Raw genomic sequence first — 17,423 nt, forward strand, 5'->3', positions numbered from 1 at the left:
TACAGGCTACTGTTGCTCTGCAAAGGCACCCAAAGCGATTTTAGGCCAGTAAAAACTTCTCAAAGTCAATTTTCTGGTCATTTTTTAATGTAGTACCCGGTAGGTTGAATCAATCCCATAGGCTATAACATACTGATATCTGTGAGGCAATAATGCAATCTTGCTGATGGAAAACAGTTGCTTGTTTTGCATGATAGCTGGTTCTGGTTATCCTCTACCAGGCTTGGGGAGGCGACTGGAAAGAGTAGAAATCTGCTAAATAGGGAGATAACATGCCAAGGGAGTTTGTCCGTTGAGAGAACAGTTCGCCGCACCCCAACTGTTCTCTCAACGGACAAACTCCCTCGGCATGCTTATCTCCCTACTTAGCCGATTTCTACTCTTTCCAGCCGCCTCCCCATGCCTGGCAGAGGCTAGGTTCTGGCTAGTATTTATTGATGGTACCAAAAATAAAGGGACTCCTCACATAACTTGTGTTGTGTCTGTTTCAAATTCTCATGCATGCATCTAAAATGCGAATTTTCTTGCTACATTTATGTTGCTTTTAGCGATATATACAAATATGACTTGGCACGTTGATGCCGTCTTGCACGCGCCACTATCAAAGAGGTGCAAAGTCCTTGAGTGTAAAGTACAAGTGTGCAGTATTGATCATACGAAGGGGAGTATAGCGTGCATTGATTCTTTCAGCATCGATTGAAGTCAAATCTAGAGGCAAAAGATGCCTGACTTTAGAGGGAAGGTCGCCATAATCACAGGTAGGTGAACAGGAGCTCGCAAAATTCGCCTGTCCAATTAGTTCTGTGGTCAGACAGAACTTTGAAATATTCGAGGTCGACTCGTTGTCCCGGGAAAGAGGGAGGTGGTCAACAGGTATCGCCATATGTCGAGTTAATATTTCACCTGGATTTTAGACGCATAATACAGACTTAACGAACTACGTGATGTGTTAACGTCCTTGCCAGCTATTTGCTTAATTCTTCTTGCTTGTTGTCTAGGCATTGCCTCAAGGCATAACACAACGTTGAGTTCAAGCTTCAACACTGGATCTTTTAATCGGTGACGCTCTGTGGCGAGTATATATAACAGGTATAACATATATAACAGGTGCGAGTGCTGGTATTGGGAAGGGTACAGCTGTGGAATTTGCTCAGTTGGGAGCGCACCTGGCTCTGACTGGGAGAAACGAGGAAAACCTGCAGGCCACAGCAAAGGCTTGTGTGGAGGCAGGGACTCCAGAAGACAAGGTGTTTAGTTGTGATCTGTGTTTATTTTCTTACGGTCACCGTAGAACGTATTTTCATAACTGACTTCTGCCTGAAATTGTACAAGCATTTATCATAAAAACCAACTTATTTATCGTTCTTTTCCCCTCAGATTCTGATTGTAACAGGAGACATCTGTGATGACGAAGTAAGGAAAAACCTGGTGGACCAGACTGCACAGAAGTTTGGCAGAATCGATGTGCTGGTAAATAATTTATCACGTTGACTGCCCTAGTCTTTAGATGCAGTATGATTTTCCATTTGTATTCCAGTATCTCATTGGTGCAAAACCAAGAATGTTCCGTCTACATACTCGGTACATCGTTACAATGCTGTACCATTATTTGTACAAATCAACACATGTTCTTAACGTATTGTGTATCATTATCCAGCTTATCCTTGCATCTACTTCTCTCATTCCAACAGGTAAACAATGCCGGCACCTTAACGTTTGGTAATTTAGAGACAACAGACATGGCGGAGTATGACAAAACGATGGACGTCAACGTTCGCAGTGTGGTCAGACTGACTCAGTTGTGTGTTCCACATCTCACAAAAACTAAAGGTATCTAACATTTATTTACGATGTCATGGACGCATTGTGGGTCGGGGTGAACGTTGGAGAGTACAGTCGTAATCTGAGCATAACTGCTTTCCTCTGCCGATTTGAAATGCAACTTGACTGTATTCTGTCTAGAATATTGATTGTGATTGTCATTCCCAGGTGCCATTGTAAATGTGTCCAGTATAAAAGGGATACGATCGGTAAGTTTTTCATGTTCTATTTTTATTTCATGTTCTAGTGTCAATGAACTTCACCTTCGTCTTCACAACCGCTACTCACCTACCAAATATCAGATCCATTCACACCTTAACTTGGAATTGAATAAGCTCGGGCTAGTTTTGGATTTACAAGAATCACAACGAAGGTGTATTTTGTCAACAAACAAACAACAAATGATATATATTTGACTTATTATCATTCAGTTTTCAAAACATCTTGCGTACAACATCAGCAAGTCGGCTGTGGACCAGTTCACCAGATGCGTCGCACTTGGTCAGTAAATTATGGTGATATCGGTATGAAGTATATATGATAATAGTGTTTGCTTGAACTTTTTATAGGGTCCAAAAAGGGATATATTGTATCCAGAACCATGGCTGACTAAAACTACCTTTGTTTTTCAGAACTAGCTCCCAAGCAAATCAGGGTCAACTCTGTCAAGTAATTCTTTATTATTATTTTTTTTTTATTTCTACAACATATACATCTTTCAATGACTTTGAAGTAGTAGTTGTATAAAGGCGTGCTGGACTGGGATCTGACATGATGGCATTTTGAGTAGAAATGTCTGTAAGTTTATACCCACTTGTGTCCGATACTCTACTATTTATGTCTGTCTCCCCACAGCCCCGGTACGATCCGGACAGATATTTTCCAAACCTCGGGAATGACTGAGGAGGAAATTACCCAGGTATGGGAGCTGCTGTATTACTTGTATCCTTTAAAAGAGAACTTATGTCATGAGTAATTTTGAAGTTCCAATAGATTATTTGTCAATTAAGAATAGTCAACGGACTTTTTGCAGAATTCCACTTGTAAAACGTATGTTTTGTAGAACGATATACAATGTATTAGTAGGCTACCCCATGCAGACCCTACATATATGCATTTCATGTATGTATTTCACTTTAGCATGAATATTGTGGCATCTATTAGAGGGTATTGGGGAGAGTCTTTTTCAGAACACGGATGCTTATTTTACACGTGCGCCATGTCGCATTTTTATTGCCTGACAGTATATAATCTATACTGGAAAAACAACACCCTTATGTGGACTAATTGCTTCTTCAAAATTCCTGTGACCATATATATGAATGTGTGTTGAGAAAGAATTAACAGAGCAGACCATATGCGAAGGTAAACATTATGCATTTGCTTTGCAAATGTTACCTTTCTAGTTTTGCACATAATTATAAGTTTTGATGGAACTGATGCATAGCACCAACACTTTTTTCCCATTAGTACTACGAACACCATAAAACCACTCACGCCCTGGGAAGGATAGGAGAAGTGCCCGAAGTAGCGAAGACCATCGCCTTCCTGGCCTCGTCGGACGCGTCCTTCATAACCGGCGCCCAGGTCCCCGTGGACGGGGGAAGGCATTGCATATGTCCCCGTTAATTTAGATACATGCCCGTGGCAGATCTTAACCGTTAACGTGGTTATACTTTTTGCCACCAATGTTTTATTTCATGATTGTATGGTTTCTTTTTGGTGTGGGTCGCCTTTGTCCTAATTGCTATGATTTACATTTGACACACATTTGCATATTCAGATATGAAGCAGATACAGATACAAATATGATATATAGATACAGTGAACTCCATTCAAACAAGTGTCAGGGATGTCGTCTGCAAGAGTGAGGTCATTTCCGCTTCCGCTTGAGCAATACCATTCTAATATAGGGGTGCCGGTTTGCACCAATGCCTTGACTGGCAATTTTAATCTGTGTTATAAATTGAAATTATGATTATCATAACTACAATCATGTTACATGCTACATGATAATAGCATTTCAAGAAATTTCATGTCCTTAAAAGCTGTATGTGTGTATGTATGGTCAGTTGAAAAAAACCCTTAGTAGGAAGGTTCGAAGTTCCAAAAAATAATAACTTGAGACCAAAACATGTAAACGACTATATTGATCGATAAATTGATAGCAATATCATGCTGTTATCAGTAATTAAGGCCACTATACATTAGGCCATGTTGATTTGATTATATGGATGACATCCGCGCGCGCATGAATTTTCGGCCGTTTCCAAAAAAAAAAGTTTTCAACCATACTGTAAATCGTACAAAACAGTTGCAAAATGAGCAAAAATATACCATAAGTTACAAAAAAAAAAATAATAAAAACTATACCAATGTCGTAGAATGCCAAAATCAAACGAAAAAAGACGAAATTGTAAAGAAATGAACTTGAAGACTAGATTTTATTCGCCAAACCATATTCTGTGCCATTTGCTCAACCCTCATGACCACGTAGATTTCATAATGAAAAGAACTTTTTTTTTTATTCGCACGCGCGCATCAGTTTTGGGGCTCCCGGAGGATGTCATCCATATAATCAAATCAACATGGCCTTATAAAAGATAAAACACAGATTAAAATTATTGTCTTCATATAGTCTGATGATATATTTGCACCATGTGCCACTATAAAATGTTGGTTATGCTGCCACATTTGCATTTTGCTGCGGTCTTTTTTTGTGTGCACTAATAACATTAACAACACCCACCTAGCCGACTATGGTAGGCGTACAGTATGTTTACTCAGGCGTATGTGTACACACCAAATGTACAGTGCATGGCAAACACTCCACCAGTTTGGGTGGGGGCCGTTTTAAGACTTGTTAAGAGGACAAAGATCGACGTTTGTTGCAATGATGGTCCGACTTCTGCCGCCATAAAACGTTACCAACACACCTGTCGTACGGTCTGACCAGGTAAGCTATTGTTTGGTATATACGTGGATCATATCGTCCTATTGTTTGGGGGATTCTATTCATACCAACTGGCTGAGAAAATAACAAGCGTCTGCACAATACAATGAAAACATGTAGCAGGCCAGTTTCATCACACAAATTCTTAATGGACTCATACAATTTCCATGTAACTGTTTATCAGATGACCACATATAGTATGGTGTATAGTATATATAGCGATATGGGGCACATGTAGACTCGCTGTAAAACGCAATAAGAGTGGTGCAAACCACTGTTATACTCATGCTAGGTATTGAAGCAATTTCGTTTGCTATTGGCGGTGCAAGGGCCGTCAGTTTATTGCATACCATGGTTGACAAGTGTACGCTACGTAACCATTATGAATTCTAGTATGCGTAATTGCGTACATGTTAGTATGGATCATAACTGTTTATAATGTGAGAGATAATACAAAAATGATGCAATTATACCTAAGATCTCGCATTGACATTTTTAATATCGAACAGTTCCGCAAACGCCAATATAGTTAATTGATTCTGGAATCATTTCAAAACCTGCCCGGGCTTAGGACTGTAGCTGATTATTCAGGATCTTACAACCGTATTAATCTCTAATGCGTAATAACGCCATCTACCAATTTTGAAGCGAACTACAGCCAACCAACCAACATATCGATTGGGCTGTTTTGAGTTCATGTTTTTCCAACAAAGGACTTTTATCAACAGACGGTTCCTCAATAAGCTTTGCAACACGATCCGCCAGCTGAAAACAGTATTTACTACCTCGATCGATGGTAGACAGGAAATATAATACAGCTTTCCATTCACTGCCATTGTCCAACTCCGCTGTACACACAAAGCATGACCAACAGTTCAAAGTGTACTTCAGCATCTGTAGTGCTTGTTTTCCGGGCATACGGTGGGTTTTAATGAGGGAAAACACAAGATCCGTGCAAGTTGTAAGTTACTACGTGCGTCAGTAGGAACCACAACACGGTATAATGACGCAAGGACATGTCATGTTAAAAGATATATATGTTTTTCTGATTTCCGTTTTCAAGGGCTTGTGAGGTAGGTGGAATTTTAAGCAGGGGAATTGAACGTGGCTTTTGGGGGGGGCAGTATTAGCTAAAGGGGGGGCATATGGGGAGGGGTCTATCGTACATCTCAACTTTGACAACGATTTTATAAATGTATCATTAACAATAACATTATGTACTTCACTACTAACATATACACGTAGTTGGCTGTAGTCTAGAACGTAGATAAATATCAATACCTGATATGGGAGAATTTCGGATATTGAGAGACCATATTGTAACGAACCCCGGCCCGGGACCATTGGGGTTTTTACTGGCTCCTCCTGTTTCTTTCTTGTTTCATAAATTTAAATCGGATCCCCCTGCAGTTGTTTTAGACCTGAATCGATATATCAAAGCACTGACATGTTTATTCATTCTGTTATGTTGTGTCTCATAGCGATAAAAGTCGATGTGAACTGCAGATGTGACCAAAAAAGGTGACCCGACAACGCAGCGTTGGCAAGTGAACGTCCATTATTGTCACAGCTGTCGGTCGTGAGTCGTGATCGACCGGTCAAAAGCGACACCTAGCGGAATGGGTATGGTGAGCAGCAAGCGGCTGCCCGATGCGGAGGGCTGGTACCAGGTCGGAGTTGTGGGGACGGGGAATAAAGTCTTGGGTGGAGGTAAATATCATTTCTTTAAAAAACTTTTATCCAAACTTTTAAAAATCTCTATAACCTTGAATATGACCAGACGCAAATTGGTAGGGAACAAATGTCAGAATTACGGTTTGGGTGTTGCAAATTCAATATGTATTTCGTAGATTCCGAAGAACCTACTTTAAAAAAAAAACACGCATGGACGTTGATACCATATGGAATGCGATACATCAAAATCTACCTCTTAATCAACAACATAAAATATACTAGTAGATATGTATTGAGAAAAAAGTTACCAAACTGGAATACATATAACTCACCATGTTCCCAGCCGACTTTTTGGTCTCTCACTGGTACTAGTATTTCTCTCTGTTGAAAAAAAATATGTATTATTATCTCAAATATTAACAATTGTTATTATTTTGCAATATTATTCTATTACTCCACAGGAAGACTGCGAATCACAGACACAGATCTAGAATTCATCGGACAAGATGGCGACATCGGACAGTGGTCTCTCACCAGAGTTTTGAGTTACGGTGTGGAGCCGAACATCTTCTATGTCCAGATCGAGGAGGACATCGTCACCAGAGCCGGGCGGTACCTGGTCTTCAAAACTCCCGCCGCGGGAAAAATCTGCAGAACGGTAGAGAAAATGGCGGAGAATATTCGGAAGGAAAAACTGAGACAAGAAGCAGAGGGCACCTTTGGTCAGGAGGTAACGCCCTGTTGACCTAGAACTTTGGAGGGCATTTGTTGACCTTGAAAATCTGAAGAACAGCAGAGAAGATGGCCTAGAAATTTTGTGAGGAGAAATTGAGACGAGAATCACAGGGTGACATTGGACAGGAGGCCACGGCCTGTTGACCTTGAACTTTTGAGAGCATTTTCTGACCTTTACTTGAACTTGAAAATTTGAGTGAAGTAAGGAAAATCGTGTTAAGTGCCTTTCCCAATGGTGTGTCATCAGTGCATGTCAGGGGATTGAACCCGGGACCTCTTGGTCTACGTCCATGTAAATACGTCCCTTTCAAATCATGCACACTCAACGACAATGATACCATATTCATCACAAAAGACACTCTCCACAAAAGAGTACTATTTTTGCTGTGAAGACAGAAACAATTGTGATCGCTGCACTGAAATTTGTTGCAATGCAATTACACATATAACGCTCTATGTACATAATGGCGATATCAATTATTAATCACATAACGTTGTGACACATTCACCACAGGAAAAAGGTCAGACGAAGTTTATAATGGGACATTGATATTCACGCCTGTTAAGGGAATTGTAACAACCAGACCTACCCGTCACATCTTACGCATACTGACATGGGTAACATTTGGGGTATAAAAGGAGGAACGGGAATTTACGGGACGTTTTTCTTACATAAAGACTTAAATTTACTAGGCGTTGTCCTTGTCTTTGAGGTTTTTGGTAGCCAACATCAACTTTCTAATGATTCTGCTACATTGGTGATTTGAGAGAGAAAGAGAGGAGAGAGATGGGGGAGGGAGAGGGGTAGAGAGAAAGAGGAGAGAGGGGGAAGAGAGGGAGAGAGACAGAGACATAGAGGAAGAGGGAGAGAGACAGAGGGAAAGAGAGATTTGATAATTTGATTATGAGTACCATGCAAGTACCACAACACGCACTTGGTGCAAGAGGATTGACTGACTCACCATCATGGCTAGCAAGTCTGAACCGGTTTAAACTGGTACACGATGTTACCAGTATTTTCGAGGCCAATAACACACCCCAGATAAACCCCACTTCGCCACGTGCAGGTGATTATTGAGATGTTAGTATAACCCACCAGACATGTGTGAGAAGGCATGAGAAATGTTGGTCTTGGCTCGGAGAAACGTTTCCCGATGACATTCTTAGCACGGCAGACCGAAAATGTGCGGTACGAACGACAGAGAAAACACACCAGGACACGCTCAACTGGTACAGAAATGGTCTGACAAGTGCTGCCTAGGTGTCTATGTCTAAGTAAACTTCAACATGTACAGATACCACCTTTATATATCCAGAAAAGCATGTATCTGTGCAACATTCAGTACATCTTTCTTGTAAAAAAATTGTAACTGGTTTCTAGTTTTCTGCTTGAGTTGTCCCAAACTAAGTATTGTCAGAAGTTGTTTATTAAATTGAAGACATCAGTAACAAGTGGTTCGATCCCCCCCCCCTTCCCTGAGGCAAATTCGCAGAACAAAAGGGAGCGTAGATTTAGACGCAAACACTGCTCTACTGTGACATGTAGAAGTTAGTCAGGTAGAAGAAGAAAAATCGGCTTTTCAATGAGGTAATGAGGGTAGAGGTTAAGGTCAGACTAAATATAACAACGTACATCTGACATGAATGAAGTCTTACCAAGTCCATAAACATATATAGAGGTTCTATCTAATGAATCCATGAACATATAGTGCAGTATATCTATGTTACATAGACGAACTACCAACAAATGAACATAATGTACTTTAACCACTGGCAACAAAAGCACGTGTATTCTCGGCTTTCACGTGACGTCACGGGGCTTGCGTAATACAGGCGGCCGCCATTTTGGTGTACCTCGCTGTAGTGCTATGCAGTGTCAAGACATTGGTACCGAAGCCATACAAGTAGTTAACAGCCACACGATAATTTTGCAGTCTTTGATGGTTGACAGATGACAAGGATTTCAATGAAATTGTCCATTTTTGAGAGGATAGGAAGTCAAAGGATACGATGACTAAGGATATAGGACGACAAAACTTGCGTATGTGGTAGCGTATGTGTGAACCAACTTCAAAGACTAACGTTACTAGTCCTACACAGTCCTACAGTGGACAGGATCCGTATGTTGGTCACTCTAGTCTAATTTTTTTCTCAATAAATGAATTAAGAGAGAGAGGGAGGGTCTGGGAAGTGTGTTTTGGACAGTTCTCTGTGCGCGGGTCACCCGTGTGTCTGATTCCTTCTCGCGACAACTTGTGACTCGCGTAGCCGAATCGTAAACAACAATTTCGAGAGGAGCGGACGGGTTATCCCCAATCAAATTATGGTAAGCCTAAGTTTCACCTTTTCTTGGTAATGTAAATCCTTGTTTTACTATCGGTTGCTGTTACAAAATTATGGGTTCTGTGTGTAATAATGCAAAATGCCAGTTTTTATTCATGCCCGCGGGCGGCTTTGTTTGTTCAAATTGTTGTGTACTTTCATCTAGCCCCTTCGGTTTCGCCGCTGACAAACTGGAGTTCATGAATATTTTTTCAAGCACCAAAAGTACTAGCATGTCTCTGTTGGAACCCCATTAGAATTTCACATGACGGCTTGTCATCCCTGTCGACAGAAATTTTGTTGGCCGCCTCGAGTTTGCGGGAGTAAATCATCGGCGTTGGGAGGGGAGCCTCCGGGCATAATTTTGTTTACGTACCCTTAGTTGTAGTTTTGCCGTAAAAAGTTTTTGGGTAACCTCTCACAACCTATGCATGAATTAGCTTGTGAACATTCACATTAGAATATTAGGATATCATGATAAGCCGAATTTTAACCCAACTTTTAGTGCTAAGATCGGTAATTTTGTTGGGCTGTCAGGGTGAACTCGGAGTTTTAGCACTTAGGCTCAAATTGAGTCAGACTGCCACGTGTACTACAGTATCAAAATAAATTCACTTGCACCGTGTAAACTTTTGTTTAGTCGATGTTTAATGGAAATTCCTGGGTGCCATTTCTGCATGTACAGGAACATTTCTGACCTCGGTGTAGGGAAGATCACGTACGCGATATCCAGCAGCATTGTGTGGCGTCGGGCGGCTTTTGGCGTCAGAAGCCCCGCCCGGTCAAGCCGCCAGACCCGGCTGTTCCTCGGCCCGCTTGATGCGTTCTCTCGCCCTTTCGGCCCTCGCCTCTCCTTCTGTTCTTTGCTTTCGTCCCAATCTCTGTACTTCTTTCTTCCAAGGTTTTTTTAGTAGGGACCCAGGCAACATTGTGTCGGACCCAGGCGGGTGAAGCTTGCCCAGAGTCTGTGGCGATAGTAACTCGCCACAATCTCGGGATATTTCTGTGGCCGTATCCCCGCGGCTGATCGCAAAAATCCACAATCTGCGATGTTTTTCGGTCAGTTTTTCCTGGTCCTTTCCTTGATTTGTAATCACCTTGGCACACATTGAAAAGATACACTGTGTTTACCACTTTTTTGACCCGCAACCAGCTACAAAACAATGAACCATGTATATAGCGCGTAGGCTACGCGGGGTTGTAGGTACACCAAAATGGCGGATAACACCCGTCGCTAAGGTCGGGTCACGTGACTGAAACCCAAGAATTGGAGCGTGCAGACATGGTCGCACGGTTGTCACTTTGATAGCCTTTGATATATAGATGTATCGAACGCTTTGGATCACGTGACTCACCTACAAAGCGTCCCAAAATGGCGGCCACAACCTACTTTTTTCTAAATTCTCACATCTTCCACACAAAAATTCACACTACTATTTCATCGACACACAAAACTTGTTCTAACGTGTATCTGTGTTAGAAATAGCAGCATGTGCTTTTACAGCGAGCTTTGTTGAACCGTGAATAAAGCGACTGCAAAGATAATGATAGTCACAGCAAATCTACCTGAAATAATAGAGGTGAAAAGGTCAGAGAACGGTGAAACAGACTACAACTGAGACGTTGTTCGTAGGTGTTCCATGCACACCGTTAATTGCACTTCATGAGTCAGTTTTAAATGTCACTTCTGTGAAGCATTGGTAACGGTTGACTGATGAAATTAACCATATTTTCGGTGAGGGCCGCCGTCCAAAAACATGTGCTTAAGTCCATGTAACAGTGGAAAAGTTTCTGTTTTTTTTTTCAAGTGCAAAATTTTCTGGTTTTTTTTCCCAAGGAAAGGTGGATTCAAGGTGTACATGACTTATATTCTGGCTGCCACTAGTTATACATTATGGAAAATAAAAACATTTGAATGGGCACTCAAAATCGTATCGTATGGACACCCTCTTCTCAATTTTATGTTATTTTGTCGTATCATTCTGTCAATGGTGCAAAATATATTTGTTATTGACAGAATGATCCTATTATTTGCCTGGAACAAACACCGATAGTGCCGCAAAAGGGTTATACTGTCGCAAAACTAACGTTGTTAGGTGAAGCGTGAAAAAAGATTACATCAGTCTATACGGGCCTGTCATTATGACCATCATTATGTAGTTTAACTAAACGTGTCGATTTTTCATGGTTCAACTGAGAAACAAGAATGACATCATTCTATCGTGTGACAGTGTGTCTGTAACAGAGCGGCCACCTTTGTCGCAAATCTGTCTTACGATTGTCTTACAATATTATGTCGTGGATTTTCAAACAGAGCCATTCGCCGACAAGTAAGGTAGCCAGCAGTTTCCGTGACAAAACATCTGAATTTTGCAACAAAAAACAAACCTTCACAACTATGGCAAAAATGCCATCGGTCGTTTATTTTGCAATCGTGTGATGTGTATGTATGTGACATGGGCTAACACATAACGGAATTTGTCAACTTTGTTTTGAACTTAGTTAATGTAATTAATAGATATCGATGGCGAAACTTTATTCTTCAAGAGCTTATTTCTATGTCGAGCCAGATGCTGTGTGCTAAATTAATCTTTTCCAAAATTTTCAGTCCTTGAGTCCCATGACCCCCCCTTCTATCCCCAACCTCTAAACCATACGCTTCTCTGTTTTAACAATGGTATAAACAATACAGCATACCACAAGTAGAACTTTACACTTTTCTCCGTCATCATCGGGTCTACAAACCTGGCCTGTTGGTCCTACTTCCGTACATGGACCCAGCTGGACTGACAGACAGACACCAGTCGGCCAAAAAACAGTTACTCAAGCAACTGGATATGATTTTGGAAACGGTCAGACGCTTCAGGTAGCATCCACTACCATCTACCATCTTAAATTGTCTTATATTCCAACCCATTATTAGATGATATACATAGTTATGTATTAAAAAAAAGAGCCCTACGATTTTTTAAAGTGTAACATGTAACATCGGTCAAGACGTGCGTTCAAGTATGATCGTATATATTTAATTAGGTAGTTTAAATAAACGTGGCAATTTTCGATTTTTCACGGTTCATTCCAGAAAAAAAGAATGACATCACTCCACAGTGTGGCTAGTCTGTGCGTTTGTAAATCGTTACAGATCATTTAATGTCTGTGACAATAGACTTTTGTATTCCTGCAATCGCAATGTTTACCTTCGTATATGGTCTGCTCTGTTAATTCTTACTCAAACACATTCATATATATTGTCAGACAGGAATCTAAATCCCTCCTGCTATAAAATTGCAACATGATGTAACACAACACTAGCTACGATGGTGACAGACGTCTCGTTCAGATCATTGACCTTATGTGTTTGGAGAAGAAAAAGAATCTGAGCAAAAACAATATGTTTACCTTTAACATAATAAACCACCATAAAAAACATAAAAAGACGCCACTTCATTTACCATGCCCCCCCCCTCCGTCTTCTTCAAACATACAACCATAAAGCAGAACCAGAAGCAGAACTTAACACTTTTCTCCGTCACCATCGCCCCTAACAAACCTGGCCCTGTTGGTCCTACTTCCGTACATGAGCCAAGCTTCCCTGACAGACAGACAACAGTGGTACAATCTGATTTACATTTCCCGCCCCGTGTCACAACCTGGGAAATAAAGGCGTCAGAACCTGTTGACAGTTGGTTTCCAACAACCAAAGGCACGTTGTATTGGGGGTGATAACCCAATCAGAGGGCGCCTTACTGACGTGTTGGCCATGGCTTTCAACGAGATAGAGAGACAAGTACAAGGTTGCTTAACTAACACTGAGTAGTTTAAGTCAAGAACATTTCCCAAATTCCTCGGACAGCAAGGTTAAAATAACGATCAATAAAGATAAAGAAGGGAAGAGAAAGAAACGAGAAACAAGAGGGAAGAAAATGAAAGAATAAAAAATCTGAAAATTAATATAAGAGGCCATACGAGAGATGGGAAACGACAGATTGAAAGAAAAATGTGAGAAGAGACAGAGAAGGTGAGAAAAGAGATGAGGCCATATGATGTCGAAAATGAGAGAAGTAAAGATGACACAAGTTAAACTTTTCTCTCTAAATTGGCAAAGATACATAATTCGTTTCCAAGTGCCATACTACTTTGACATTTTGCCCTCTTGAATTCCTTGCAAATTATTCCTGTTTAAAATTCCACTAAGAACACCTTAGCCCAAGGAGGTTACATAACCTCCCTGCTTAGCCCAAGCTTCTTAACTCCTTATATGTAGCTAAGACTTAACAGATAGGCCTTCTGAGAAAGTCTTTCAATGCGATAATTGGTAGACATCTCAGTCATGTAGACTCGTCGGAACCTGGGAACGGGATTATCCCGACGTGTCGCGAGCTCTTCCGAATACAGCTTCCTCTTGGCTCGTGTCCAGGGCGGTGTGAGACCTGAGGTTAGCCACCCGAGCTGAAGGTATGCCGGCAGAGGATGTGGGGTTGTACTGATAAGATGTGAGGTAACGTGCGGTCATTCCACCAATGACTTTCTCTTTTTAAAGTCCTTTGCAATTTCAGAGCGGCAAAACCCCAAAAAAATATTGTGGATTTGGAAACCTGTCTGATACTGACATTTCCTGTCAAATTGTCTGAATCATTGTTTACCGAATGAAAACATATTATTTTTGCTCTGGTTCCTCTTCTTCTCCAAACAGATGAGGTCAATGACCTGAACCAGACGTCTGACACCACGGTAACTAGCTAGTGTTGGGTTCCATCATGTTGCAATTTTATAGCAGGAGGGATTTAGACTCCTGTCACCATATATATGCAGGTGTTTGAGCAAGAATTGACAGAGCAGACCATACGCGAAGGCAAACATGCCTAAAATTTTCTTTGCAAATGTTACCTTTCTAGTTTTATGTATTGATCAACTTTGATAATAACTATATTTAAAGAATGGCCATATATATAGACTATTTCTAGCAATTTGATTCTGGTAAAAACTAGCACTGAGTTTTTGAACTGGAAGAACACCAAGCTTATAGAGACCACAGAAAACAGCCTCTGGTTTCCAGCTGTTTACGTTTAGCTGTTATCGCGACACTGACCGTTACGTCCGCCTGCTGTCATCGCGCCACCGCAGCAGAACGCCAGGAAGCGACCCGGCACATTCCAGCCCGCAGCAGAAGTTCTTTTGAATTCCGGGCGAGAAAAACATAGTCCTGTCCTGTAGGAACGTGTAGGCAATGACTTTGACTCTCTAACCTCTATCAGACCTTGCATTAGCAGAGACAGATGATATTTAAAGGCATCAAATGCAATTTCAGGATAGTCAAACTGGATTTAGGACAGTAAAACTGGAATCAATTTTCTGCTCATTCTTCTGAAATGTAATTAATGTATCATAACAATACATAAGAGACAGTTCTTATTGAATCTATTTAGTCATATTCCATAGCATACTGATCTATGTGAGGCAAAAATGTTATGTCACTGATGGAAAAAAAGTTACTTGTTTTTTATTGTAGCTATCTATTTATAGGTGGTTCCAAAAAAATAAAGAGGCACCTCACGTAGCTTGTTTTGACTATTTCAAACGCTTCTAGTATGGAATGGCGATAGACAGTGCAGTAAGCTGAAAACCAGTGAAAGGCTACAGGGCTGTATAAACCTCCTTGGCTGTATCAAGAGGCCTATTAGGTGACTGATGACGTATCATGACGTCACTAACAGCACACTTGACTATAACAAGCCGTACGTCTGCGTCTGAAATCGATCTTCACATCTACTTATACAGGCTGATGTGCGTCAGTACATAGATTATCTAATGGTCTCTGAGTTGATACTAATGTCGTATAATGCAAAAATCAATTCCAAAGGAAAAGACGTAAATGTCAAGAAATAAAAGTGAAGAGAGAGCAGATCTTTATAATCTTATACAATGTATGTTTCCCTTCGTCATACACCTAAGCTGTACAGATAAATTTATATATCTGATGAACACGCTCGCATCAGTTTTGGAGTTCCCAGAGGATGTCATCCATATATAATCAAATTATCATGGCCTTACCTCGTGTCTATGACAAGTATTACAAAATTGATATACATGTGCGTCATCAGAATCATCCTTTAGCCTGGAGAGTGCTACTCTTTCCCGATTTGTGACGACTGACGAGCCCAAATGTCTATTTTTGCTCTCATCCGGACCAACTGATAAGATAAGAATGTGAAATATACGTCTGTCGTCATCACGGAGGTCATTGTACCCGCTGTTGGGCCAAATCCTTGAGCTGCCATATACGTAACTACTAAGAGGTTAGGTGTTTAGGGCTAGGGTTGGGTTAGGGTTGGTATTAGAGTTAGGGTTAGGGTTGGAGTTGGGATCATTGTTCAATGCTAGGGTTCGACACAGATTTGGGTTAGGTAAGGTTTAGTCACCCACATCACGACTAAACCCCTCCCACCCCTTGTCTCAGGTATATTGGAAATCCCTAAGTATATAGTGTCGAAGCCATGTACTTGGCAGGGTCATGTAAATGGCTTGACACCGCTCGGTCACTGACCGCACACTGGAGTCTCTACAGTACATCTACTCCGGTATTCAGGATTAGAATCAGATAAACACATAACTCGAAATTGGTCTTATCTAAATAATGTAGTTACATGTATATGTGTACATTGGCTTAACCAGGGTAGCAACAAGTTTAAACAAGCAGTAGTCTTAAGTGCAGCCTTTGATTTTACAATTGGAATATATGATGCCCGCACACAAACACGCACATACGTACACACATACACAAACACACACACACACGCACACATAAACACTGGAACTGGACAGGTTTGCAACTGATCCCTTGGGTTTCTTAGAAGTTGATTTTGAAAGTTTGACGTCACGTATAAGTATTGGCCCTATACCAACGTACCTGTACGTACACACGTACAGCACGTATACAGGTATACCACCTGGGGACGTTGTCACCTGTTAATTCTAAACGTATACGTATTGGCCCCATACCAACTTACCTGTACGTACACACGTAGAGCACGTATACAGGTGTACCACCTGGGGACGTTGTCACCTGTTAATTCTAAACGTAACATTGAAGTTCTAAACGTAACATTGTTCAAGTGAAGTTACCCAAACCGCGATTCGGGTAACTCACATTCCTCACATCTGGTCCACGTGCCACACAATCCTTTCAAACCGTGTCCGATCACAATTCGCTTGAGCTACATTTATTGCTGTTTGATGATAACACGCAAGGTGGCGTGTTATTAATGTCAGAGGTCAACGACCTGCTTGCTGATGCCCCCCTCCCAGCGTATCTCGGCCGAATGCCGACGTGGTCCCGCCAGAGGCCGGCTTCGGGGTAAACCACATGTAAAGCGCCTTGGGTGACTTCACTTAAACACGGCCATTGATAATATGTTTGTTTAGTACAGGTTAGAGTACTTTAACAATGGGTCAACACCCCTGGACACACCCAACATAGCCAACACGTTTAGCACACAGCGGTTTGTTTTTGTATGTAGCTTGAACAGTGATCGCTTTTGATGTGGTTGTAAAATGTTTTGTCACCAATCATGGAATACGGGCTGACTGTGTTCTAGCTTAGAGTTTCTGCTATGTGGAATGAATAAATAATCATTTAAAAAGATAAAGGAAAGATACTAGTTCACAATTAAGATCGTTGTACCAATCTTAATGTCAAAGAAGACATCTAGGTAATGAGATACACAAGGAAATTGTTACTCAAGCAACTGAATATTTTGAATTTAGTTTTGAAAACTGCCATACTATAGTAACTTATCAAAAGTGGTGGATGCTACTCTCCAAGCAGAGGTAGGGTCGCTCGGTATTTTGGCAGTATTTTCGCGTGTTTAATACGTCTTTCTACTTTTACGGGTTTTTTTTTGGTCTTCCTTCGAAGACC

The 17,423-nt window shown here is 41.1% G+C and overlaps 2 protein-coding genes across 4 annotated transcripts; both read left to right on the plus strand.

Moving 5' to 3' along the window:
• The first annotated feature begins 650 nt into the window (after positions 1-650).
• LOC109483097 (3-oxoacyl-[acyl-carrier-protein] reductase FabG-like) lies at positions 651-3,760 on the plus strand. The gene is made up of 9 exons (XM_019786086.1): positions 651-758; positions 1,108-1,247; positions 1,378-1,470; positions 1,692-1,830; positions 1,990-2,030; positions 2,253-2,322; positions 2,454-2,490; positions 2,677-2,740; positions 3,292-3,760. The coding sequence occupies exons 1-9, from the start codon at positions 722-724 to the stop codon at positions 3,448-3,450; spliced, it is 780 nt and encodes a 259-aa protein (XP_019641645.1). The 5' UTR covers positions 651-721; the 3' UTR covers positions 3,451-3,760.
• Positions 3,761-4,646: 886 nt separating this feature from the next.
• On the plus strand, positions 4,647-7,667 carry LOC109483117. Of its 3 annotated transcripts, none has more exons than XM_019786108.1 (3): positions 4,647-4,777; positions 6,256-6,484; positions 6,910-7,667. In XM_019786108.1, exons 2-3 carry the CDS (start codon positions 6,394-6,396, stop codon positions 7,191-7,193), a joined length of 375 nt encoding a protein of 124 aa, XP_019641667.1. In that variant the 5' UTR covers positions 4,647-4,777; positions 6,256-6,393; the 3' UTR covers positions 7,194-7,667. The 3 variants fall into 3 exon arrangements, with proteins under 3 accessions (XP_019641667.1, XP_019641669.1, XP_019641668.1); XM_019786110.1 differs by lacking the exon at positions 4,647-4,777 and adding an exon at positions 5,433-5,847 and having other exon boundaries at positions 6,345-6,484; XM_019786109.1 differs by lacking the exon at positions 4,647-4,777 and adding an exon at positions 5,434-5,847.
• The last annotated feature ends 9,756 nt before the right edge of the window (positions 7,668-17,423 follow it).

Source organism: Branchiostoma belcheri, unplaced genomic scaffold (assembly GCF_001625305.1).
Source record: "Branchiostoma belcheri isolate BF01 breed outbred unplaced genomic scaffold, Haploidv18h27 scaffold62, whole genome shotgun sequence".
In the NCBI taxonomy this organism is placed as follows: Eukaryota; Metazoa; Chordata; class Leptocardii; order Amphioxiformes; family Branchiostomatidae; genus Branchiostoma; species Branchiostoma belcheri.

Excerpts from the sequence above, each read along its gene's own strand:
- LOC109483097 (XM_019786086.1), top strand. The coding sequence starts at position 722 with ATGCCTGACTTTAGAGGGAAGGTCGCCATAATCACAG. Across the intron at positions 2,491-2,676 it reads ATCAGGGTCAACTCTGTCAA|CCCCGGTACGATCCGGACAG; the intron begins GTAATTCTTTAT and ends GTCTCCCCACAG. Across the intron at positions 2,741-3,291 it reads CTGAGGAGGAAATTACCCAG|TACTACGAACACCATAAAAC; the intron begins GTATGGGAGCTG and ends TTTTCCCATTAG.
- LOC109483117 (XM_019786108.1), top strand. The coding sequence starts at position 6,394 with ATGGGTATGGTGAGCAGCAAGCGGCTGCCCGATGCGGAGGGCTGGTAC. Across the intron at positions 6,485-6,909 it reads GAATAAAGTCTTGGGTGGAG|GAAGACTGCGAATCACAGAC; the intron begins GTAAATATCATT and ends ATTACTCCACAG.